The 24,366-nt window shown below is 50.9% G+C and overlaps 1 protein-coding gene across 1 annotated transcript; it reads right to left on the bottom strand.

Moving 5' to 3' along the window:
* Positions 1-383: 383 nt before the first annotated feature.
* On the bottom strand, positions 384-1,645 carry GSX1 (GS homeobox 1). The gene is made up of 2 exons (XM_036831114.1): positions 1,234-1,645; positions 384-763 (listed from the first exon to the last, which is right to left on the bottom strand). Exons 1-2 carry the CDS (start codon positions 1,643-1,645, stop codon positions 384-386), a joined length of 792 nt encoding a protein of 263 aa, XP_036687009.1.
* Between the last annotated feature and the right edge of the window lie 22,721 nt (positions 1,646-24,366).

The following is a 24,366-nucleotide window of genomic DNA, read 5'->3' as shown; positions in this document are numbered from 1 at the left end:
GGCCGAGCTTGACCCAGGGTGGAGGAGAGTGGGAAGCGAGGAAGCCCGAGCCAGTCCAGAGAGGGCGGGCGGGGAGGCGCCGGCGGCCAGCAGGGCGCTGGGCCGGGCCGCCGCGCTGCGTGGCTGAGAAGGACTCGCGCGCGTGCAGTGTCTGCACAGCTCGGAGTCCACTTTGGACGGCCGCGGGCCCTGGGGTAGGGATACCAGGGTCAGGTGTGCCAAGCTCTCGGCGCTTCCCAGGGCCGGGGACCTCCGCAAAGCCGTGCCAAATCCGTGCGTGGCCGCCATTTGGCAGTGGGTGCCTGGGAAACAGTGCTGCGTCCCAGGACCAGTCTTTGAGCCGCGGGGAGGGTCTGGGATGGGCGACCTGGGGAGGCGTGCGCCTAGGGAGTGACCGTGAGATCCCGGTCGTCTTTCCCCGATGAGGATGGAGACATGGGCAATTCGTCGTCATCCTCGGAACACTTGGCTGAGGAGAGCGACGCGCACTTGCAGCCTTGCGGTGCGCCCCCGCCGGCACCCGCACTCCCGCCGCCGCCGCGGTGGTTGCTGCCTTTGCCCTCCTTCTTGTGCTTCACCCGGCGGTTCTGGAACCAGATCTTCACCTGCTTCTCGGACAGATTCAGGTAGGTCGCGATCTCGATGCGGCGCAGGCGGGACAGGTACATGTTCGAGGCGAACTCGCGCTCCAGCTCTAGCAGCTGCGTGCTGGTGAACGCGGTGCGCATCCTCTTGCTGCTGGGCAGCGGGTTCGAGCTGTTGTCTGGAGTGGGTAGGGGTGCAGACACGGAAGCGATCAGACCCTCGCGCTGTGGGCCCGATCCTCCGGTAGGCGGCCGTCAGAATCCCGGGACTTTGGTCTCTCACCCACCTCTTTGCCCCGAACACAATGCACAGCGGCGTAACCGCGGGCTCCTCCTCGCCAAGCCTCGGGACCCTGGTACTCCCGGAGTCACGCGGCCCCCGCGCTCCCTTCTGGAGCGCCCTGAGCCCCAGCCCTCGTTTCGTCCTAGGAGCCCCCGCCAGGGCCTGGACCTTCTGCTTCACCCTCCCTCCCCGTGTCCTGTCCCGTCCCTCCAGCCGCACGCCACCCACAGTGTCCACGCAGGGGCCCGAAATGACCCTCATCGCCCGCAGAACGCCCAGGTTCCTCGTCCCCCATGCCCGCCTAGCCAGCTTTCGTCTGCTCGGTCCCGTCCCTCCCCCGCCCCACCTCCCCACTCCCCGCCTCACCCAAGGAGATGCAGTGGAACTGCCTGGGGTCGGGCAGCGGATAGGAGGTCTGGTAGAGCGCGGCGGCGGCAGCGGCGGCCGCGGGGCCGTGAGCGACCCCGGGCGACACGGCCGAGTGCTGGCGGCCCAGGGGCGCGTGGCAGTACTGCGAGCCGAAGGACGGGAAGGACGCCTTGAGCAGAGGCAGCGCGGGCGGCCCGGGGGGCCCGTGCAGCTGCGAGGCGGTGACGCACAGCGGGCACACGCACAGCAGCCCGGCCTTGCGCGCGTGGCAGGCGCCGGGCGAGAGGCCGTGCAGGGCGTGCGGCGGCGGCACCGCGTAGGGAAACAGCGGCGGCGGGCTGCCCTCCGGCGCCTTCTTCTCGCCGGCCTCGCGCAGCACCAGCGAGTCCACGAGGAAGGAGCGCGGCATGGCCCCGGTGCGCGGTCGCCCCGCCGCCAGCCCGCTCCCGGCGCCCCGCGGACCTCGGGGCTCCCCACGCACTTCCCCGGGCCGCGGCCGCGCGCAGCTGCCTCTTCCGGGGAGGCCGGAGGCGCCGCTGAAGCCGGGGCTGGAGGCGCCGCCGCTGCTGCCGTGGGCGCCGCCCAGAGAGCGCGAGGTGCTGGCCAGCGCTAGTGGTGCTGAAAGGCGCCGGCGGCGCCGCTTAAATAGGACTATTGCCATGTGATGGGCTACGCCAGGAGCGGCCGGGGCCTCTCAATAGGGTTTTTGTGCCTTTTCTCTTGGCATTCACTCTGCACGCTTCCTCATTATTTCACTTGTTAACTAAATGAACTGCATAATGTACTCCATTCTTGTCAACCCCACCCAAGCCGTAACAGGCGCCCTCGCCCCCTCCTCTCCCCTTTGCGGGTTTATTTTCTCATTCTCCTGCGATTTAATATTCTTTTCTTTCTCTTTATTCCTTACTCCCCTTTGGCTTTGCATTGGCGATCGGCCCGTTTATCTTATTGATTTCGCACCCCCAGTGCCTCGCTTCCACAGATCCCCATGGGCGCACACCCCCATCTTCTCTGCGCACTCGGTCCCCGTCCCCCTCCTTCTCTCATTTCCCCCTCGCCCCCCAAGATCAGGCTGCCTCCACTTAGTCTCCTCAGCTCGGCGTTGTGCACCCCGGGAGCGTCCCCACAGCCGGCCTCCGATTTCCACCTGTGGAATCGCTCTCATCTTCCTGTGTCGGAAGCAGAAGGACCAGGGCTCCTGCAGGAGTGGCACCGCTGGGCAGAGAGGAGAAGGGCTCGGTATTTCTTATCCAGCACTAGCCCCATCGCTGTCCCTGTTTTCTCTGAGTTTCTCAAATAGTCTTAACTTCGATGGTGCCTATAACGCCCAGTCTTTGTTGGGGAGATGCTAGTCAACGACGTGGCCGTGGATGTAAAGAGGAATCACCCGCTGAGAATCGCAGACAGAGAGACAGGGAATGGGAGGAAAGACTGGCCGGTGAAGATGTAGATCTCACACCCCACCAGACATGGAGAGTGTGGGCGCTCTCTCCGCCGGCGCACACCCCAACAGACCCGCGGGTGCGCTACGATATCACTGCCTTCCCGAAGTTCACCCTGGAGGAGCGGTGCGAGGGGCAGTTGTATTCCCAGCTTCTGCTGCCTTCGCCCACCCGGGCGGAGCTCCCCTCTCCCCAAGACCTGCTCCTGTCGTGTCACTCTCTTCTTTCTGGTCACACAGTGGTTAAACAACTTCAAACGCCTGGCCTTGTGTACACAGATTCAGCTTTTAAAATCGTCCTCTGGGCTCAAAGCTGCTTCGTGCAGGAGCTTTTTCCATACAATGGGAAATTAGCATAAACATTTTGAATGTACAGCCTGAGACTTTTCAAGGAAGACGTTTACTTTCGATTTTATTGGAACCAAGTCACTGCAGTCACCTGCTCTGAGCCCTGAAAGGAATTGTGAGAGATGGAGGGGGAAGCTTTCCGGCCGGGGGAATCAGTGCACGGGAATAAGATGGCCCCAAATCGAAGCATTTGCACGGTTTTCATCATTGATGACATCTCTGCAATAACAACAGCAACAAATTATAGCTGATTAAAAAGCAAAGAGAATTTATGTGAGAGAAAATAACGGATTCCATAAAAGAGAGAGGGGCAATGGGGAAAATAACCTGGATGGAGGGCCTGTCATCTAGCAGGAGGAGTAAGGGCTCAATGCTTCCTCGATTGTTTTGCCCTGGGGGGCTGGCGGGGTCCACTGCTGCCCTCAACGCCAAGGTCTCCTCCCCAAGGCTCCCCGTTCTAAGTGGGTGTTTGCAAACAAGCCAGGGTGCATCAGTGTAGCCTAATGCCGGTTCTAATTGCTCTCTGGGAAATGTGGGCTGGCCTGGACCCCGGAGACTGGGCCCAGAGCAGGACCAAGGCCGGGAGAGGGGCTCCCTGTTGGGCAGAGGCAGGTGGGAGAGGCGCAGGGTGCAGGCAGGACCCGCAGGGTGGCAGAGGCAGCCGCTGTGCCCTGGGGGCCGGCGCCCGCAAACGGTCAGTGCAGAGCTCTCCAGGGAGCCACAGCCCGCAGCCGGGGAAGAAGGGGTTAAGAGCCCCTGAATGCGAGCAAGGCCAAAGCTACTGGGAAAGAATATCTAGGGGGGAAAAATAACCAGTTTTTTTTTTTTTTCCCTCCAGCCTCTGGACCTTATTGAATGTCATTGAAGAAAGTTTTGAATGCCAGATAAAGAGAGGCGAATTAAAGTGTGTGACAGCAGAGGATAAGCAAACACAAAGAGAACTCTGTCACACTTTGGGGCAAAATCCGTGGGCTTTTTACCAAGTCTCTTCGCTATGATTGAATTAAGTAATAGGAAAACATTTTCTTTCAGTTTAGAGCCATTAGACAAAAACTTCAAAGCGAATAACACTTTTTAATGTGCGGCCCACAATGGATTGGGTTTTGTGTTGAAATGTTTAAAAGGTTTGTGTGCAACTCGGCGCGGGAGAGACCCGGGCCCAAGCAAAACAGCATCCCTGAGGGGGTTTCGGGGAAGCCTGGAAAGAGGGCACACTTCATCCTCAATCTCTAAGTCAGGCGGCTTGTGGCCGGAAAGGGGGCTCCCTGCTCGGCGGTCCTGGGCCGCCGGCTGCGCCCCAGGAGTTGGATAATTTCAGGAAAAAAGTTCTGCGCCCGCCCCCGCCCCCAGAAGGCCAGCTCTGCGGGCCGGGCAGGAACCGAGGGGCTGGGCGCGGCCCGGAGAGGGTGCCCAGCGCCCTTCGGCCCCGAGGCCTCTGCCGCCGCCTGGCTTCTGGCCGCTGCCCTCGGAGCCGGGCTGGGGGTCGGGGGTCCCCCGCTCCCCGGGTGCACGCGGGCGGCCGCGCGGCTTTCCAGCTCCCGGAGCCTCCCAGGGCTGGCTTCTTCGGGGTTAGAACTTTCCTCGCACGAGCCAACGCCCCCAGGGCGATGCAGGGTTGGAAGGAGGCGGCGGGATTAGCCTGACCGCCCGGGACCGGCGCCCGGGGGAGCCCCTCGGCCTGGTGGGCCCTGCTCTGCCCCCGAGCTGGTTTTCAAGTGTCCATCAGGGACAGTTCAACATGGAATAACTTTCTGTTGTCCCGGTCTTTTCTTCTCTCAGCCTACCTCCTTTCCTGTTGGTATGGAGAACACGCCATTTTACTCCTGGAAATGTAGCTCTAATCTATTTGCAGCAAAAACTGCACAAATTGGGGGTGGGCTGGGGAGGGTCCTTGTTCCCTTATCTCATTCGCAGATTTCTTCAAATGTCATTTTCCTTCTCAGGAAGGCCAACTACCCTACTTAAAAATATCACCCCTCTTTCCCCAATCCTCCCCACAGGGTTCCTTGCTTTATAAACACCTTCTAACTCTGTGTCCTTTACTCCTGAGTTTTTCTGCTCCCTGCGCCCGCCTCCCCACTGAAATGTATGCCCCACCGAGGACTAGCATGTTCGTCTATCTTGTGCATTACTGTTTCCCAACTCAGAACAGTTACTGGCACATAGTACATACTTAGCCTATATTTGCTGGATTAAAAAAATGAATGAAAGTGGCCTGACTCAGGAGGTAGGGTGGGGAAGAGGAGTTCCTGGTCTGCCTGCTTAGTACACCTAGACACTTAGGAGCATGGCAGGGGTAACTGACCTGCAGGGACCGTCTGACCCTCTCCCAGCCACCACACCCTGCCCCGGGCTCGAACAGACAGGAGCTCAATGAATTTGTTGAGTAAATGGCAAATCTGGAGGCAACATGGCTTCATAGAGGCAAGGTGGTCCCATTCAAGGCAATCTGGTGTCCTGCTCTGGAGAAGTTGGATGAACCCACAGGTAGCTGAAGGCTAGGGGTGTCATCTGGGTTCTTCATGGTGTATAGGAGAAAAGATTGGTCAGAGAGAGATGTGGGGTGTGCTCTGGAATTATCAGTGACCGTTTCTGTGCTTTTTGGCTGAAGGCAATGGAGTGGGAATCCTCATGGGTGAGAGAGGGGCTGGTCCCTTGGCTAGGCCGGTGGTGACTCAGACCACTCTGCCAGGAGTGAGCATACCGCTCAGTGGAGCAGAGTGGCCGGAGAGCCCCTGACCTACCAAGGAATGCTGAGGGCCTCTGGGAGGCAGGAGTGGGGGGCGCCCACTACAGGGGTGAGGGGAGGTGCCTGGACACAGGTGTGATACGGAAGCGGAGACCAAGCCATGAAGGGCCACGCTAACAGCTCTGTACTTGATCCTCCTCAGAAAACTTTAAGCAGGGGTAGTAACAGAGTCAGATCTGAACTTGAGACATACAACTGGCAGCAATAGGAGGTCCTGTTGATGGGGACAGAGAAAAGCCAGAGCAGGGTCCGACAGAGTCAGCTTGCAAATGAATGTTTATTGAACTATTGAATGAACAGAGGGAGGGAAACAAACAAGGAGAAAATTGTATCAGTTCAAGTGATGGGTAATGACCACCTGAGCTGGGGTGGGGTTGGGAAAGAATTTGAAGGGGGAATGGGTAAGATCAAGCAGGGTGGTGTGTGTGTGTGTGTGTGTGTGTGTGTGTGTGTGTGTGTGTGTGTTGGAGGGGAAGGGCATGAGAGAGGAAGTCACACACACCTGTGGCCACCTGGTCCAAGGGGATGGGAGGGTGGTGATGCCACAGGCAGAGACAGGGATCTTCAGAGCAGGGCCCACTTTTGCTCATGAAGCTGCAACATGATGTCATATTTGGACGTATTGCATTTTCTTCCTTAACCTCAGCGGCTTCTGCTGATGTCCCATGGTGAAAATGTGAGTCTAAAGTTGGGTAGAGAGATCAGAGATGGAAAGAGAGATTTGGGACTTACGTATACAGAAATGGTAGCTTTAGTCTTAGGATGGAAGAGCTTGGGGGGTGGGGGAGTATAGAGAAAAAGCGAGATTGTAGATGTATTGCTGGGAACACCCATATTTAAAGAGACCAGTGAAAGGAGGGCTCCTTGAAAGTCAGAGAAGAATCTTCAGCGTCCATCTTAGACCAGGAAATAATCCTTAAGATAGAAGCTTCATGCTGGGAATAACAGAGCAGAAAGATGACAAGAACCAGGGTCCCTGAAGATCAAGGAGCTGCTCCACTCATTTTTTGTGAGTGGAAGATAAATGTTTATCTTTTAAACTATTATTTGAATTTTCTACTACACGTGGCTATATTCAATCATAGCTAATATGGTCCCTAACCCCTGACCCAGCCAGATGATAAGAATCAAGCCAAAGGAAGGAATCAGTGGGAATCATGTCATAGCAGCTGGAGGTCCTCTTGTTTTTTTCCCAACTACCTTACAAGGCCATCAGGGCAGGGATAGACTTAATACTGGTGTCACCAACCTTTGTCACAGCACTTGGCACGTTAGATATATTGAATAAATGTTTAATGTGGGTGCTAATGGCGATAAAGGATCTATCCTTTCTTTGCACCTATTCAGGGTATCACAGCTGCATCTTGACAAGCGTCACAAGATTTCAGAAGCTCTTGGTGCTTTAGCTTTCCTATAGTACAATGAGAATGATACCTCACGTTCTTTGTAAGGATTAAAGATGATGCACGTGTATCCTGAATGCTACCAGGCTTTCCGGTCAGTGGGTGCAGGTGAGGACAATTCATACCAATAATCAGAGCTTCTATTTGAACCTTGTGGGGCCTCTGGCCTCCTTCTCCCATATGATTTTCTGGAAGGCCTTCCTGGGCTGCCTTACAAGTACCCACAGGCCAGTCTGTTAGCTGGCACCTACCCTGACACCCGCCCTGTGCTTCCCCTCCAGAGAGTTTTTTCTTTATCCACACGCCCAGCCTGGGATAGATTGGCTGTCTTCTTCCACATCTTGCCCCAGGACCACTGTGTAGCCCTCCTGCCTCGTAAAACCCCAAGCACGCTGTCCAAGACAGTCAGTAAATTTCCTTCCCCTGTGTTTTCCTTCCCGAGCGACAGGCTGCAGGAACGCTTAGTGAGGCCCTCTCTTGGCATGGATTGTCCGGCCCAAGTAATTCACCCTAAACCTTTTCCTTTTCTCTTCCCCCTTGACATCAATGGAAGCAAAGGTGATTTCTGCGGGAAGGAGGGTATTCTCCTACTCGGGGACCTGGAAGGTGAGCCTGGAACGTCTTACTAAGGTTTTCAGTAGGAAGTGTTTGCAGATTTTAAGAAGAAGAAAACATGGAGGGTTTGAAACAGGCAGAACCAGTCTCACCTCAAGTAGTTTTCCGTGGATGAACGGACCCCTTACCTTTAAGCATGGCCTTTAGCATCAGCCCCCGTCCCCCTCTGGGGACCACAGTGACTCCTGAGTCACGAGGCTGGACTCGATTGTCTGTGGCCTAGAGTCACATGCCCATCAGGAAACTTGGCTTTGAGACCTTCCAGTGTAGATGTTTCTTTCCTGTGTGTCTTCCTTTCTCTGCCGGCAGGAGCCCGCAGCTCCGTGATCAGCCAGGTGGCAGCATAAAGCAATAAACCCACTGACGGTGGAGCCCTCCTGCTGCTGCTCAGTTCCCTCCACACGCCCTCCTCTTTCCCCATTTTCGCCAGAGCAAACCCAGAAGACATGCGCGCCTCCAGCCTCCCATCCTCTGAAAGCCTTTGGCTCAGAAACACCCAAGAAAGCAAAGCTAAGCCACTGCAAGGGAAAGAGCAGAGGACGTGTCTACGGCTGACGTTCTGTGGTGTGCCATACGGAGCAGAGCAGACTGCTTTAAAAAGTCCTGGGGACTCTGTGACCATCACCCCAAACCACACCCCCAACCAACACAGCCAAGCTCCCGTTTTGTTCAGCAAAGTGCTTGGCTAGCAATGTCTCGGAGGCACAGTGAGCGGGTGATCGATGCTGGCCGTTGCTCATTACATTTTGGAAGAGAGGAAGGGGTTGGAGGAGGGGAGGGGTTCCCAGAAAAGGAGGGGTGCTGGAGACCTTGATTCTTGCGGGAGCTGCTCTAGGATTTTCGCAGTGATGTCCTTACCCCTGGCAGGGAGCTGGGTATTCCCACCCCTGATGGACCGCCAGTGGATTCTGGGGCCATGCTGTCTTGCAGTCACGTGTGAGTCCAAAGGATAACGTCCTCGCCATTTGGCTAGTGTTCCTCATCCTCCAGAGCCCCGGTTCTTCATTCCCACAAAGAACGTCGCATCTTGAGTAACTGTACAGATCTCTGTGTCATTCTGGAGTACCAGGCTAATGTCTCCAGTACGGCAGGCCCTTGTAAAAAGAAAGAAAATTAAAGTTAGACTCGACAGAGAATTGTTTATTAGTGGATCTGCTCTGCGTGGGCTCTGGGCCTCAGAGAGAAGTCCTGTTTCCAGCTAACAATGTAGAGTTTGTGAATAAACTGAATCCCTAAGAAAAGTCACTTTCTTTTCCTTCTCCAGCTCTTAAGTGGCGGCTGATACCATGGGGCAGTTCCTATCAGCAGATGCCTTAGAGCTAAGCCTAGCTGGTTCTATCCTGGGATAACAAGAAGATAACCGCTTCTATCTTGTCGGCTTTGTGCAGCAGACACAAACACTTCAATAAGCTTTTGTGACCCATTAAGGATCAAAGCACAAATTGGGAACAACCTGAGCGGTCTCTCCAATTTACTGTCTTGTCTTAGGACCTTGTAAGTAAGTCTCTTGACCTTGTAGGAACGTCACTGCCACAACCGAACTGTGGCACTGACTCCAATTCACAATGCACGTGGCCCCTGTATGGGGTACAGACGCTGCCTTACTTGTCCTCACCCCAACCAAAGGTATCAGTAATGGGGCAGCTTCTTAGATTATCCATCCCAACTTTCCCACGTCCTTTTCTTCATTTCTTGATTCTCTGATGGGTGCAAAAGTTAGCAGGACTGAGTTCTGTGGGAAATAGCTTCATCGAGCTGGCTTCAGAGGGAGAGGGCTGTTGATTTGTTTAACACAAGCACTTCAGGAAGACGATGGTGGAAAAGGATGCTCCCCTGGGAATATTTCTTTAGGTGGCAGTTGGTTTACGAGAGGATAATTTCTCAAGTATTTAAAAATCAAATCAAATAGATTACTAACCAAAAACTACCCCAAACTATAGTATGTGACTATTAAAATATAGATTTTATATTCCTAATCAGTAGTTCATTTATTGTTAAAATATGTTGTAATTCTATTTCATGACAGAGAGTCTGAAGGGTCAAGCTTTCTCTGGAGCTTCTTAATCCTTTGTTGAGATGGATTTATAGAATGGCATTGAGTTTAATTAAATCAATTGGCCAGAATTTGACTTACTATGTGCCTGGCACATGTACTAATTTATTTAATCAATAAAATGAACTACAAGTTGGAAATTTAAAATATGCATTTTATTGGTCAGCTATTATGGTTTGGGATGGTTCGAACTCCCTACTTGACTGGGAGTTCGTACACTTGAGAAACACATGAGACAGGTACTAATTTCTATTTCACAAGTGTAGACACTGAGGCATAGAGAAGTAACTGGCCAAGTAGGCAGGGACTCAGCTAAAATCTTGGATGATAGTGGTGGTTATTACTAAGATGAAGGAAAGAATGGATAATGGGGGAAATCAGTAATTTCTGCCACATTGGTTCTAATCCATTGAACAAATATTCATTAGGTTCCTGCTTTATGCAGGATAACATAGGTGTAAGAGAGAGGCCTCTGAAGACACCCTGGTTGTGATCTAGGTGAGTTGATGAATTCTCTGAGCCTCTGTTGCCACATGTATAAAGTATGGAGCTTCACAGAATTGTTGGGAGACTGAAATGGGTTAAAAGACCCCTAGAGCATTTAATACTGCATCTGTCACATAGCAGGTACTCAATAAATGTTAGCTATTATCATATGCACAGATCACATGAGCAATTTCATGCAAATCCCAGAACCCAGCCACCTGCATTGCGTAGGAAGGGTGTGTCCCCTGCCAGACCCTGAGCAGAATAGCACCGTGCAGCGTGGAGAAATCATAAGGCAGTTCTGAGAGATGCCCTTCCAGAAGTTCCTACACAGGACGGGGATGGACATTTTGGGTCACCATTAGAGAGCGGATCAGGGTAGAGGGTCCCAGACACTGAACAGAAAAGCTTGTTGCGAGTGACTGAGTCAGCCAGAACCCCCATTCCAGGAAGAACCCCTAGGCCATGACTTAGGCTAAAGACATGAATGTTTCCTTACTTTCCATCCCCTGTGAGATGCGGTGCAGGTATGAAAACAGCTTTGTGACTGTTGCACATGGCATTGAGATCAGGCTTTGCCCTGATCCAGCCAAGATGTGACCAGCCCGTGTGAGAGAGGCTGGGAAAACTCTCTTGCATCACAGAGAAGTTCGGGGAAAATGTAATTTGAAAAAAACAAAACAAAACAAGAGCTCTAATTGGTGAGGCTGGGGTTCCAGTAATAAGTATGCTTGCTTCTTTCCATACTTGTAGTAGATAAAGGCTCAAAAAAGCTTTCTTTTTGGAGAATATATGATATTTTGATGGAAGAGGAGAAAAATAATGAAGATTTTTCACCCTCCTCTTGTCCCTGCTTTATTCTTCCTTTCTTCACTCTCTTCCTTTTCCTTTACTAATTGTTATCACCACCACCACCATCATCATCACCACCTTCAGCGTCATCAGAAGTCTCTAGTCAGAGGCATAGGAGCTTTGGTGAATAATGAGCTTTAGTCTCTACTTATTTTAGTTAGTACCGGAAACAGAAACCATTCCAGCTCTTTTAAGCAGTAAAGGAAGGATTCATGCAGGAAATTTAGTGCTTAAAGAACTCCTGGAAGTAATGGGGAAATAGACTCAAGGCTGGGCCTTCAGGAAATTCAATAACATCTAACCCGCCTGCCACAGTCAAGAAAGAGGAACGTCAGGAGGCCGTCACAGGCACAGCTGAGCTCAGAAATCACTCATAGCTGTGACCTGGGGCTAGGGATTTGCTAGTTTTATGATTTCCTTTGGACACTATGAAGCTAGTGGCTGGACACTGGGATGCGGCTGTAGAAAACCCCAAATCTCCACGACCATCTTTGCCAGAAGCAACAGCTGGCAGCAGGAAGATGGCCTTGCTGGGAGATGATTTTCCATGAGTCTCTTGTTGTCTGCACATCTCGCAGGTGTACTGACGGCTTTGTTCTAGACTATCTTTCCAAGGATGCTTGCATAGCAAATAGCCTTGGATTCAGAGATCCAGAGCAAAGCTAGGCATGCCTACTGTACATTATAAAAGATTTGGGTTCTGTAAGCTCAGAGTTCCTCTCCTTTAACGTAACCCACTGCATGTGCGGGTGTCACGTGACCCTCCTCACATTGCCCCGTGGGAGTTGGGGTTTGAGGAAGCAGCACAAGGAAATGCTGATATTCTGGCTACTGCTATTGCTGTGAGTCATGAAGTCCTTTGTCTCTGACCCAGGAATCTCCTGTCTTCTACCAGCATTTATGTTACTGTGGCCAACTAACCTGTTAGCTTTTGCATGTAGAGCAAAACCTCAGACCCTTCACAGTTCTTGAGATGCCTCGCCTCACTTCTGTCCTCCAAATAGTGAAGAAATACGTTTAGTTGTTGGAACCTTACGTATAACCTGAACTTTAGTGGCGAGAGGGTCTGAGACGCATAGGTTTAACTTTCCATACTCTGCAGTACAGAAAAGTACCATACGTACCATACTTTGCTCTGGGGGTCTGTCATCCAGTTGGGATTTATAACTGTTACCACTTACTGGGCTCCCACATCGTCTGGGAACTGTGACAGGCGGGTTCCGTAAATTACTGTGAATGCTGACAACAGCCCTACAAGATAAGTGTTATTTCATTCCTTTTTCTTGTGGAGAAACTTCCACAAGCATTCAGTGACTGCCCAGGGCCATGCAGCTCTGAGTTTCAGCGTCAGATTCAGGCTGGGGTTGGCTGGCTCCAGATGTTCCTCTATATGCCAGCCCCACACAGCACAAGGTGGTGTCTGCCAGTGCAGTCCTAGTGGGTTTTAGTTCTGGAAGCATTCAGAGAAGAGTTCTTGTGGCCCTGGGGCTGAGAAGAAGCGTGTCTTTGAGGAGGGGAGGCTTGACTTTGTCGTTCAGGAGGGGTAGGACTTAGATTAACGGCCTGCAAATGGGTGGATGAGATGGGGAAGAGAGAGGAGCTGGAAAGGACAGTGTGAGAAGATGCACAGGAGTATATATGTCGGGGATATAATGAATTTTATGGGGCTGGAGGGATAGTAGAGGGAGAGCTTGTTGGAGGGTCTGGTGTGTAAAGAGTGTTGAATCTCAGAATAAGACTTGGTCCTACGGATGGTGGTAGGAATACAAAATTGCCATTACACGTCTCCCATTACCTTCTTTACCCCACTGACTGGCTTTTCTTTTCTTTTTTTAAATTATTTTCTTTTTTTAAAAAGTTATTTATTTTATTTTTGGCTGCGTTGGGTCTTCGTTGCTGCGCGCAGGCTTCTCACTGCGGTGGCTTCTCTTGTTGTGGAGCACGGGCTTCAGTAGTTGTGGTGCACGGGCTCAGTAGTTGTGGCTCACGGGCTCTAGCGCGCAGGCTCAGTAGTCGTGGCTCACGGGCTTAGTTGCTCTGCGGCATGTGGGATCTTCCCGGACCAGGGCTCGAACCCACGTCCCCTGCATTGGCAGGCGGATTCTTACCACTGCGCCGCCAGGGAAGCCCTGACTTGCTTTTCAGCCCAGATAATTCCGGGGGAAAAGAGTAGCTCATCGTTTCCCTAAGCTGGGGAATGCTGGCAGAGGAAATGGCTGTCAATCCACCACTTGCTGCAGCCTGTCTCTGAAGGCCAGGGAGAGAGCATCTTCCCCAAACCGTCCCTCGCAGGACCAGCAGAAGAAAGGCGTTAGCATAAAATGGGGAGAGAGCATGGGACGGAGCTCCCATTAGCAGACAATGTTGCTTTGATTGCAGACAACACACATGAATTGAATTGATAAAGGAATCTTCCCATCAAAGCCAGAAATGAGTGGAAATTAACTTTAACAAAGTAAGCAACTGTGCTCAAGAGACAGAAGAATCCCACCGCATACTTGGTACGTGTCAGAGGCGTAGAGGAGCAGTGTTCAGGCCCATCAGCGTGCGCGGGAGTGATTAATAAACACTTAACGTGGACATTCATCTGCCAGGCGACTGACAAAGCCCCACAATGATGGGGAGAAGGGGCATTTCTTCTTGATAGATGTATCTGAAATGCTCATTTACTCCTTTTTGATGGATTTAAATGTCCAGGTATTCTCTCTCCATAGAAATTGATTCAGAAATGGTGCTGGGTTAAAAATAAGGGCTAGAGATTTAACTACATCTCTGTGGCAGAAAATGTATTCCTCTTAGTCATCAATGCATAGATTGAAACGTGCTGGAGTTTAATGCAGGTTTGCGAGGTGGTGAGGGTAGGGAGGGCTACTTTTTTTTTTTTTTTAAGTATAAAGTGAGATAGACGGATACAAAATCACTCTGCCTGAGATTCTGTAAATAATGTTGGAGACTACTAACCAAATACTAGCTTTTTTCTCCCTGGTCTGAAACAGTTTAGCAATTATCTATGGGGAAAAGATCTCAAAGAATAGGTTTACATTTGCACTTGCTAAGACTTGTACTGGATCTGAATTTTCCACTGGAGGAGGCATGGATGTGGCCACGGAAGCCTGATGAACTTGGTCCCCAGAGGCAGGAAGCTCATTCATTCTGGCCCGCATCCCCTCTCCCCAGATAACAAGGCAGAGTTTGGTTTGTTCGATTGAATTATCCAACATTGGGCCCACTGTCCCTTTGGGTGTGAAGCCCAGCCCAGCAGACTGCTGGCATTCCACCTACAATCCTCCTGTGTCTGCTCGGGTGGACCCCAGGGGAGTGTGTGTCGTGGCCCAGGCAAGTGGGGAGTGAGTCTTGTTTGTGCGTGGTGTGGTGGTACAAAAGGTACTGCCAGGTACAAACTTCCCTGGGAGACAGGGTTTGTCTCCATCACTCTGCAGACTCTCTAAGGCAAGAAAAGTCTGGTTTGGGGATTCTATACAGGGCGATTGTATTTGATCTGAACAATACCATTCCCAGAGACAAATACCATGAATCGTTTCATGAATCTTCTAGTAAAATACAGGAGATGCTTTTGGAGGTCTGAAGACTGTTTCTGAGAATGTATACCAGGGCACAGAAGGAGAACTCACACCTCTGCCAGCCCTGCTCTGTCCCCATAGGGGCTGAACAGACTGTCATGAACAAGACAGTCTTCCTTAGGCCTCCGACTCTGAAAGAGTCAAAGGGCTTGATAACCTGAGGAATGCTCTCCAGGGCTCTGGAGGGTGACCCTGTACCCATTAGGAATTCTCCCAGCTACAAATGACAAAAAATCTGACCAACAATGTTTTCAACACATAGGACATTATTTTTTCATAAAAACAATGTGTGGAGCAGCTATGCAATAACACTCTTAGGGGACCCAGGATTTTCTTTTTTTTTAATTTATTTGTTTTATTATTTTTATTTTTTATTTTTGGCTGTGTTGGGTCTTCGTTGCTGCATGCGGGCTTTCTCTAGTTGCGACGAGCGGGGGCTATACTCTTCGTTGCAGTGTGTGGGTTTCTCATCGCAGTGGCTTCTCTTGTTGCAGAGCACGGGCTCTAGGTGTGCGGGCTTCAGTAGTTGTGGCACGCAGGCTCAGTAGTTGTGGCATGCGGGCTCAGTAGTTGTGGCTCGCGGGCTCTAGAGCACAGGCTCAGTAGTTATGGCGCATGGGCTTAGTTGCTCCGTGGCATGTGGGATCTTCCCAGACCAGGGCTCAAACCCGTGTTCCCTGCATTGGCAGGCAGATCCTTAACCACTGCACCACCAGGGCAGCCCTGACCCAGGGTTTCTTATCTTTCCTCTCCAGCATCCACAGTCTGTTTCCTTTCGTCTTCACGTTTGTCCCTCGTGGTGGCAGAGGCTGCACTCTATACCTTATCACATTCCAGGCAGGGAGGAGTAGAAGGGGACGGACAAAGCGGGAGGGTGGGAGGGCACTGGCTTTTCGTCAGGAACCAAAGCTTCCTGGGAGCTCCACCTTGATTTCTGTGACATGCCACCCTCACTGGAAGGGAGCCAGGGAATGGGGACTGGGGTGGGGATCAGGTCAGCCAACCACTGGTGTCCACCACGAGTACTGAGACCACACGAGAGAATGAGGAGGGCACCTCTGGGATGGAAACTGTGGTCAGGGGTGTCTTAGTCGCTCGGGTTGCTACAACAGACACCATAGACTGGGGGATTAACACGAATTTATTTTCTCACAGTCCTGGAGGCTGGAAGTCCAAGGTCAGGGTGCCAGCAGGGTTGGGTTCTTGGTGAGGGCTCTCTTCCTGGTTTGCAGACAGCCGTCTTCTCATTGGGTCCTCACATGGCGTGGAGCAGAGAGAGAAAGCAAGTTCTCTGTGTCTCTTCTTATGACGGCACTAATCCTACCATGAAGTCTCCTCTCTCACGACCTAATGACCGCCCAGAGGCCCCGCCTCCTAATACCATCGCATTAGAGGTTAGGGTTTCAAAGTGTGAATTTTGGGGGGACATAAACATTCAGTCCATAGCAGGGATGATGAGAATCGTAAAGTGGGTTTTTAAGCGAGGTTGACTCAAGATTTGCCACCTGAGAATCCTGAAACCCTGCAGCCTGCCAGGCTCAACTTTTCCTTTACTACTTGGTTGAAATAGCTTGACTCTCACCCCATCCCAGGAACCACGGGAAGTCCAATGCCTTCCCAAGACTTCTGGGGATCCCTGCGGCCTGCTTCCACTGGAGCCCCCCTTTCTCTCCCTGCAGAATGTCCCCTCAGGCTCCACTCTGTCCTTCCTTCTTCTGTTCCCAAGGCCTCGTTAACACAGGGCTCTTGCATGCCGTGATGTTTTCGTTTCCACGCAGATCTTTCACTCACTTTAGTTAGCTGGTGTTTAATTTAATCAACTTCTGCACTAAGGAAAAAAACAGTATTTAGGACAAAATCTTTCTCAGAATGGTGAGTCTGCATTTTTAAAGAACATTCTCTAAAAGATGATTTACCTTTTTTCATCTGTAATCTAATTCTCAAGGACTTTTCAGAGCAGAGTCTTCTTTTTCACCTTGAGATAATTTTTCCTTTTCTTATAGAGTGTTAGGCTGATGTTTTTGATTGTGAACTAAATACATAAGTGAGCACTAATTAGTGCCTTTGAGGTCATTCATTTCCAAAGGCCTAATAGTCATATTTCTTTAAAAGAGAAATAAAGCTGAAGTTTTTTTTTTTTCCTGCCACCCATCAGAAATATGAAAACCATTTCTATTTTCTTTAGTGACAGCTAAGGGCAAAGACCACAGATTAACCTCCCTCCATTAGGGCACAATCAATAGAGATTTGGAGTTTTCCCCCCAAGTCTAGACTCCTGTTTGGGAACAAATGTGAGAACGAGGCCCATTTCCTGCAAAGGCCAGAGGACAAAGGGACCTGCAGATCGCCATCCATGTGACTCCAGGAACTGCCAGGCCTGGAGCTCAGATCTTGGACTCTCATAGGACAGGAGGCAGTGATGGATGGGGTTCCAGTTTGAAGGTCTGAGCTGCCATGAATGAGGCAGGCCTGCTGTGCCTGCCTGGGGCCGGGTTTTTCCAGCAGTCACTTTACAGCTCACTGTGAAGCCCTGTGCCGTTTCTGCTGCCAGTGACACCGGCTGTTGGGTCAGCACAGGCCACCTCCTCTGAGCAGGCTGAACTGGCGGGGGGGCCAGGCAGCCGGAGGAATTAGGCCGTCAGGGATTTGGTAAGGCTCCTGGGTGAGGAGGGGACATCAAACTGCTTCCCTTTTGTGGAGGTTCCTCCAAGGCAGCTGGAAACTCATCTCGGGCAGCTGGCAATACAGTCCTGAATGCTGTCACTTCCGCCTCCTCCCGGGCAGTCCCAGCGTCAGCCGAGCCCCTCAAAAGAGGGGACTTGAAGTTGAAAGCATGAGGCTACCCTTGGGGGCGGTTAAAAAGTCACTCACGTCTAGGCTAAAGAACCTAAGTTTGATCATCCTAGACTGTAGTCCTCTGGGGTGGCATGGGGGAGGTGTCTTCCAGCCCCAGGAGCCATAAAGAGGCAGGTGCTTCTCCCAAGGGGTGCTTGGGGGGACGGACCGCAGACGCGTGCGCGCCCCCGGAGGACGCCGCAAGGACGCAGCTCTGCCTAGGGCTCAGGCACTCTAGTAAACAGATCATCTCCAAGACTTCCTTAGGACAGAATTTTGTATTCAGGGTGGGCTTCCTTGGGCTGTCATTTACCTTGAGTGTCTGGGGCACCCGTGTGGCACCAAGATCTGACTATAACAATGCTTCCAACAAGCGCAGTAATGATCGCTGATTCCACCCAACCCAAGAAAAGAACAAAGGAGGAGGCCACACGCAAATCAAAGCAGCTTCCCATCATCCTGAACACGCAGACGCCCAGAAATACACACGTGACGGACCCGCTGGGTTTACGAGTTCCGATGCCTTTCTCCCTCCCTCTAACCTGCAGCCTCTCTGACATCTTCTAAACCCTCCACCGCTCGTGCCCACAGCCCCGCGAGACAAGACTGCGCCACCCCAGGGCGTCCTTGCGGAGGAGACGGAAGGGCAGGCACAGAGGTCTGGGTCCTGGAGTGGGAACCCTGGGAAGGGAAGGGAAGGGCGCCTGCCAGCACGTGGGTGCGCCCCTGCGGGTCCCTTTGTGCCCTCTCGGCCACCTTGCTGTCACTAAAAAGGAGAAGGGGCACCAGCGTTGCAGGACGAGGTGGAGCCAGTGGCCGCGGCCTGGGGCCTGTGACAGAATAAGACCCGGGCAGCCCCGAGGTGGCGGGAAGAGGGCACGTGCTCACGAGTGCCGGCCATTGGCAGGGCTGTGTGCCAGGCCGCTGTCCCACATTGTCACCTGTGCACCTCCAAACAGCTCCATCAGCTAAGCTATGATTTCTGCTTTGGAGATAAGGAAACCGAGAAATTGTCCAGGGTCCCGCGTAAGTGGCTGGGAAAATGTCTCTACCTGTCCTGAGGTTCTGGGATCTTCCTCCTGCTCTAGGGGGACGTGGGGTGCACTGCCAGCCCCCCACCTGCCCAACACAGGCTCCCCGCTCAGAGCCCCTCACCAGCAGCCGCAGGGGCTGAGCCCTGACCCCCTCAATAGGCTGCCCTATGGGATCGGAGTGGCGGGGCCAAGCCCCTCTGCGCTCAGCAGTGGATTCTGGGCGGGAGGCATGGCACCCGCGCGACTCCAGGCCTGCCACCCCGCTTGGGGCTTCTCTTCTTCTCCAGAACAGTAACAGTGGTGTGAAAATGCTGGGACCATAGAGAGGGCTCTGCCTGGACTTGGGGGAGTGGGGTAGGGCAGCAGCCCTGGAGAGTGGTCTGCCTCCAAAACCAAAAAACACACAATGTGGTTAAACCGTCCACGTTTCTCACGCAAGTTTGGTTTCTAACCCTGCCGTGAAGTGCGTCTCCCGAGGAGGATGAGTGCACACCCCTTCCTCTCCTCACGCACTCACAGACGCACGCGCGCGCATGCTGCTCTGTCTTTGGCCATTCCTTTCTGCCCGAAATGCAATTCTGCCCGAATTGATTTCTCTTCCCACTCCTGGCCAGAGATCTTTCTAGAGCACAAAACTGACCATGCCACTCCCTTCTTTGAAACCCTTCAGTGACCCCCTCTTTGCTCTCAGGATTACATCCAGTCTGCATCCCACCAGACGGGCCCTTCATAAAGACATATATTGTCCCGTGGAGACACCACCAGCCACATGTGGCTTTGGGGCACTTCCAATGCATGGTCAGTGCAAAATACCCACCAAATTTTGAAGACTTAGAAAAATAGTATAAAATATCTCACTAATATTTTCTTACATGTTGAAATGTTGACATTTTTTACATGTTGAAATATTTAGGACTCAAAAATGTATATTATTAACATTAATTTCACCAGTTTCTTTTTACTTTTTTAATATGGATACTATAAAATTCAAAATTACATATGCGGTTCAAATTGTATTTTGATGGGGCGGGGCTGACCTAAACCCTATTTATCTCTCTGGCCTCGACTTTACCCTGGCCTCACCCGGGTACTGCAGTCCTACAGAACTCCCCACATCTCCCCAGAGTCCAGGCTGTTTCTGCTCTGTGCCCTCGCTCATGCACCTGCTCTGCTCCAGATGCCTCCCCAGCAGTGTCCGCCAGAACCACAGATCTCATGGCCCAAACCTCAGCTCAAAAATCAGCTCCCCTGACAAGGACTCCACACCCTCTTTTGGCCTCCACTGTTCCATGCGGGGCTTCCTGCTTCTGTTACCCATATGCAAGGCTCCGTATCACCCAGATGGTCGTCCAGGCAAATCCAAGTCCGTGTGGCCAAGGGGTCTGGAGAACCTGGGACTGGACTCAGCTGCCCGTGGTCTCCAGAGGGCTCCAGGCTGGTGAGTGGACGTGGTACAAGGTCAAGATGGGAAGGCTGATCGACTCCCCCAAGGTGATCATCACCCACGGCCAGCCTACCAGTGACCAGGGGCTGGTCCTCTGCCTTCCAGGAGCAGAACTTTCATTTTCCTTCAGAGCTCATTAAACTTGGGAGTTCTGACTCACCTCACCAAAGCTCACAATGGGCTGATGCATAAAGGCAGAATACCCGCTTACTAATTCACAGCAGAAACATAGTGGTCTAGTTGGCCAGATCAATGCATGGTTTCATATTAGATGAGCTAAGCAAAAAGTCAGAATTATCAGTATTCATGTCAGGAGGTTGCTTGGTGAGCTTGGAATTGGAGCAGAGGGAGTTGCTTAGATGAGTTCAATAATAGTATTAGGACAGATACACTCCTTTCTCCAGAAGATAACGCTGCCTGGGGACAAGGCACGACCAAGTTCTTGGTCAAACTGGCCGATTTCCAGCCAGAAATGGGATGGGCACTGCTGACATCGGTTTGGGACTTTTCTTTTTCTAACCTTCTGTTGTAGACCCACCTGTCTTCTCATTAGCATTTTCTTTCTTAGCCAAGGTTCACAGCCAATCGGGTTAGAGTGTGGTCCCTCGGGCTGGGATCCACTGAGCTTCTGGGTCTCTGTTTGCCTCGACCCCATGTTGATTGCACAGTGTACCTCTACAGGGTGGTCTTATTCTTCATTTCCAAACTCCTTGGAAGGAGAGGCAGGTGGAAACGAGGCTGAGTGGGTGGAGTGAGATGATTCCAGGAGGTCTGTCAGACTGGGAGCAAGGTCCCCACCTGGGGATACTGGGCACAGACTTAGCCCCTGACAAGAGCTAATTAACTGGGGGTGGGGATGGGGGTCAGGCCTCCAGTTCCAGCAGAGCCACTGGAATCCACCCAGGAAAGCAAGGCAGAAACTCTGTCCTAAAGACTGAGCAGGCCGAGGCAGGCAGAGAGAGAGGAGAGATGCAGACAACAGGGCCTTGGTTCCTCCCACCTGGCCCCAGGGCTCCCTGGCTACAGAGGGAGCAGCAAAGCCAACGCCAGATGCCACAGATGCCCCATGCTGTTGGGGACTGGTTTGGGTTGGTTCGTGGACTGGGAGAGATGGACCCTGCATGTGGTTGAACCTGAGACTCGCAAGGGCCAGAAGCCACCAAGACCAGCAGCAAACGTTTGGAGAGCGGGTGACGTCCTTTAATTATTTAAACTTGATTTCCCTTAGTTTGAACACATTTATAATAACTTCTTTGCAGTCTTTGTGAAGTTTAACATCTGAAATTCCTCAGAGACAGTTTGTATTAACTACTCCCCACCTCCCCACCTCAAAGTATGGGTCTCACTTTCCTGTTTATTGCATATTTTGTAGTTTTCTGTTGAAAACTAGATATTTCAGTTACTACATTATAGCAACTCTAGATTCAAATTCCACCCATTGCCCCTTTCCGAGTTGCCATTGTGGAGTTTTGTTTGTTTGTTCGTTCATTTGCTTAGGGACTTGCCTAGACTAATTTCAAAGAGTCTGTTTCCCTTGCAGTGTGCACCTGCTGATGTCTTTTGTCAATTTTACTTAAACTATTATTTTTATTTTTGATCCTAGCTTCCTAGGGGTCATCCCTGTGTCAGTGTAACCTAGTGGGCCACCAATGATTGATCAGAGGTTGTGCTCGAACACCTTAAGTTTGTAAGAATTCCATCTTTTGCTGATAGATCTGTATGGAGGTTGGGGAACACACTCAAGATTTAGGTCATTTACAAGTCTTCCCTGGATTTTGCTTTTCATCCGGTCCCTGTGTATCTCCTCTGTGTGTATGCAAGACCTGGTGTTCAGCTAGGGATTGTGTTAGCTGGGGCCCTCTCCGGTCTCCCTTGTTCATGTACACAGTCTTGCAAATGTGTGCCGCTTTCTAGACTGCCAGGGCCATGTCAGAGATCACTGAGGTCATTAGGGCTGTCTTCCTCCACGGATCTTGCTGTTACATTTCTGGCTAGTCTGATAGTATGTTTTTTGCCCCAGCCTCAGGCTCTCTGTGATGTTGACCATTCCCATTTGTTTGGAACTGGGAGTGCTACCATTTCTGACAATGCCCAGGGCGTGGGGTTTCTCTGCATTCTACTCTTTTTTTTTTTTTGGGCTGCGTTGGGTCTTTGTTGCTGCACGCAGGCTTTCTCTAGCTGTGGAGTGCGGGGCTACTCTTTGTTGCAGTGCACGGGCTTCTCATTGCCGTGGCTTCTCTTGCTGCACAGCACGGGCTCTAGGCACGTGGGCTTCAGTAGTTGCAGAGTTGTGGCTCATGGGCTCTAGAAGACAGGCTCAGTAGTTGTGGCGCATGGGCTTAGTTGCTCCGTGGCATGTGGGATCTTCCCGGACCAGGGCTCGAACCCATGTCCCCTGCATTGGCAGGCGGATTCTCAACCACTGCGCCACCAGGGAAGCCCTCTGCATTCTACTCTTTTTTTTTTTTTAGATTTTTTGGTTATTTAAATGTTCTTCTTTTTTTATTTTTATTTTATTTTATTTTTTAATTAATTAATTAATTAATTTATGGCTGTGTTGGGTCTTCGTTTCTGTGCGAGGGCTTTCTCTAGTTGTGGCAAGCGGGGGCCACTCTTCATCGCGGTGCGCGGGCCTCTCACTATCGCGGCCTCTCTTGTTGCGGAGCACAGGCTCCAGATGCACAGGCTCAGTAGTTGTGGCTCACGGGCCCAGCTGCTCCTCGGCATGTGGGGTCTTCCCAGACCAGGGCTCGAACCCGTGTCCCCTGCATTGGCAGGCAGATTCTCAACCACTGCGCCACCAGGGAAGCCCTGCATTCTACTCTTAACCAAGTCAGCTCACTCTGCCGGTGAAGCTGCTAGTTTTCACAGCCCGCCCTGCCCTGGTAGGACCACCAAACTGGAGCTGGGGTGGAGGAAAGGCAAGGAGGTGATAGATGGGATCAGCTCCAGGCTACAATGCCACAGCGCCCCGGTGTTCTTTCCCAAAGTTCAGAAGTCTTTCTTGAATAAATATTTTGCAAGTTTTACATGGCTTTGATTTCTAGCATCCTGAAATGGTTGGTGTTTTGTTTTTTTTTTTTTTTAACCATCTTGCCCAGTTTTGTCATTACTTTTTGAGAAGAGATTTTTGCCAAACTTCTCACTCTGCCCTTATGCCTTGTCATAACTATGTAAGCACTGAACTTTGTAGACAAAGGGTTTAAAAACACTATATTGATAAGATAGGAGGAAAGAGAGTAAAACCTTTATATTCCCAAGAATATAAAGAAAGCCACTTGGCGATGCCTAAAACTGAAAAAAAAATCAAAAAGTAGCAATAATAACATGTTACTTAAAGATATGAATATAAATATAAAATAAACCAGCTAAAAGAACAAAAAATCGTTACTTTTGAGAAAGAGGAAATGAGGAGGAAGGACACAAAGCCTTAGCCTTGTAGAAATATGTAGATTCACTAAACAACGTCTCTATATAACTTTGCTAAAAATAAAAAATTTCAAAAGTAGTGGGGAAGAAGATTTAAAGAAAATTAAGCCTTTAAGGTCAGTCATACCTGAGTCTGAATCTTGGCTTCACAACTTACTATCTGTGTGACTTTTGTCATGAAACTTAACATCATCAAGTCTCAGTTTAGTTTTCTATAAAATGCAAATGAGAGCAGCTTCAAAGAGTTATTAATAATACTAGCAGATACTATGAGACAGGAAGCAAAAATTACAAAGTAGGGAACAGAATCTGTTTCTCCATCTCCAGGTAGGGCCGTGTGTCCCTCACCCTTCTCACCAGCCCAAAGTTCTTGAGAATGGATTTTTATATCACTCTCTAGCTAATGGCTAATGAAGCCCCAGTATATGAAGCAATGTCTTAATGGCCAGCTTGGTTATATCCACTCTGTCCCCGTCTATAATATAATCTGCATAAGGGCAGTGACTAGTCTGTCTGCTTGCAGAGTGCCTAACAATTTGTTGAATGAATGAATGAACTCAGGCTGTCTGATGGGGGGATTATATTCTTCATATAACAGTGTTTGTTTCACCATAGCACAGGCTGCTCTCAAAGCCTGCAGAAATGTGATGTTCTTTTGAAAATAGAGAAGATGGATCCAGGAGCTGGATCTGTTCCATATATGGGAAAACAAGTTAAAAGCAGCATACCCTCCAGGGAACATTCAGGAACAGTATTATTTTTCCCAAGTATAGGATGCTAGCATTAGCTTTTTTTCCTTTGTTATTTTTTTTTTTTTAAGCTTTTTTTTTTTTTTTACTTTTTTTTTTGGGGGGGGGTTA

The sequence above is a fragment of the Balaenoptera musculus genome, chromosome 18, assembly GCF_009873245.2.
Source record: "Balaenoptera musculus isolate JJ_BM4_2016_0621 chromosome 18, mBalMus1.pri.v3, whole genome shotgun sequence".
NCBI lineage: Eukaryota > Metazoa > Chordata > Mammalia > Artiodactyla > Balaenopteridae > Balaenoptera > Balaenoptera musculus.
The sequence above is the reverse complement of the archived record's forward strand: the minus strand, read 5'-3'. Positions and strand labels throughout refer to the sequence as shown.

Coding starts and splice junctions, on each gene's coding strand:
- GSX1 (XM_036831114.1), bottom strand. CDS start 1,645: ATGCCGCGCTCCTTCCTCGTGGACTCGCTGGTGCTGCGCGAGGCCGGC. Junction 764..1,233: donor GTTCCACTGCATCTCCTTGG/GTGAGGCGGGGA, acceptor TACCCACTCCAG/ACAACAGCTCGAACCCGCTG.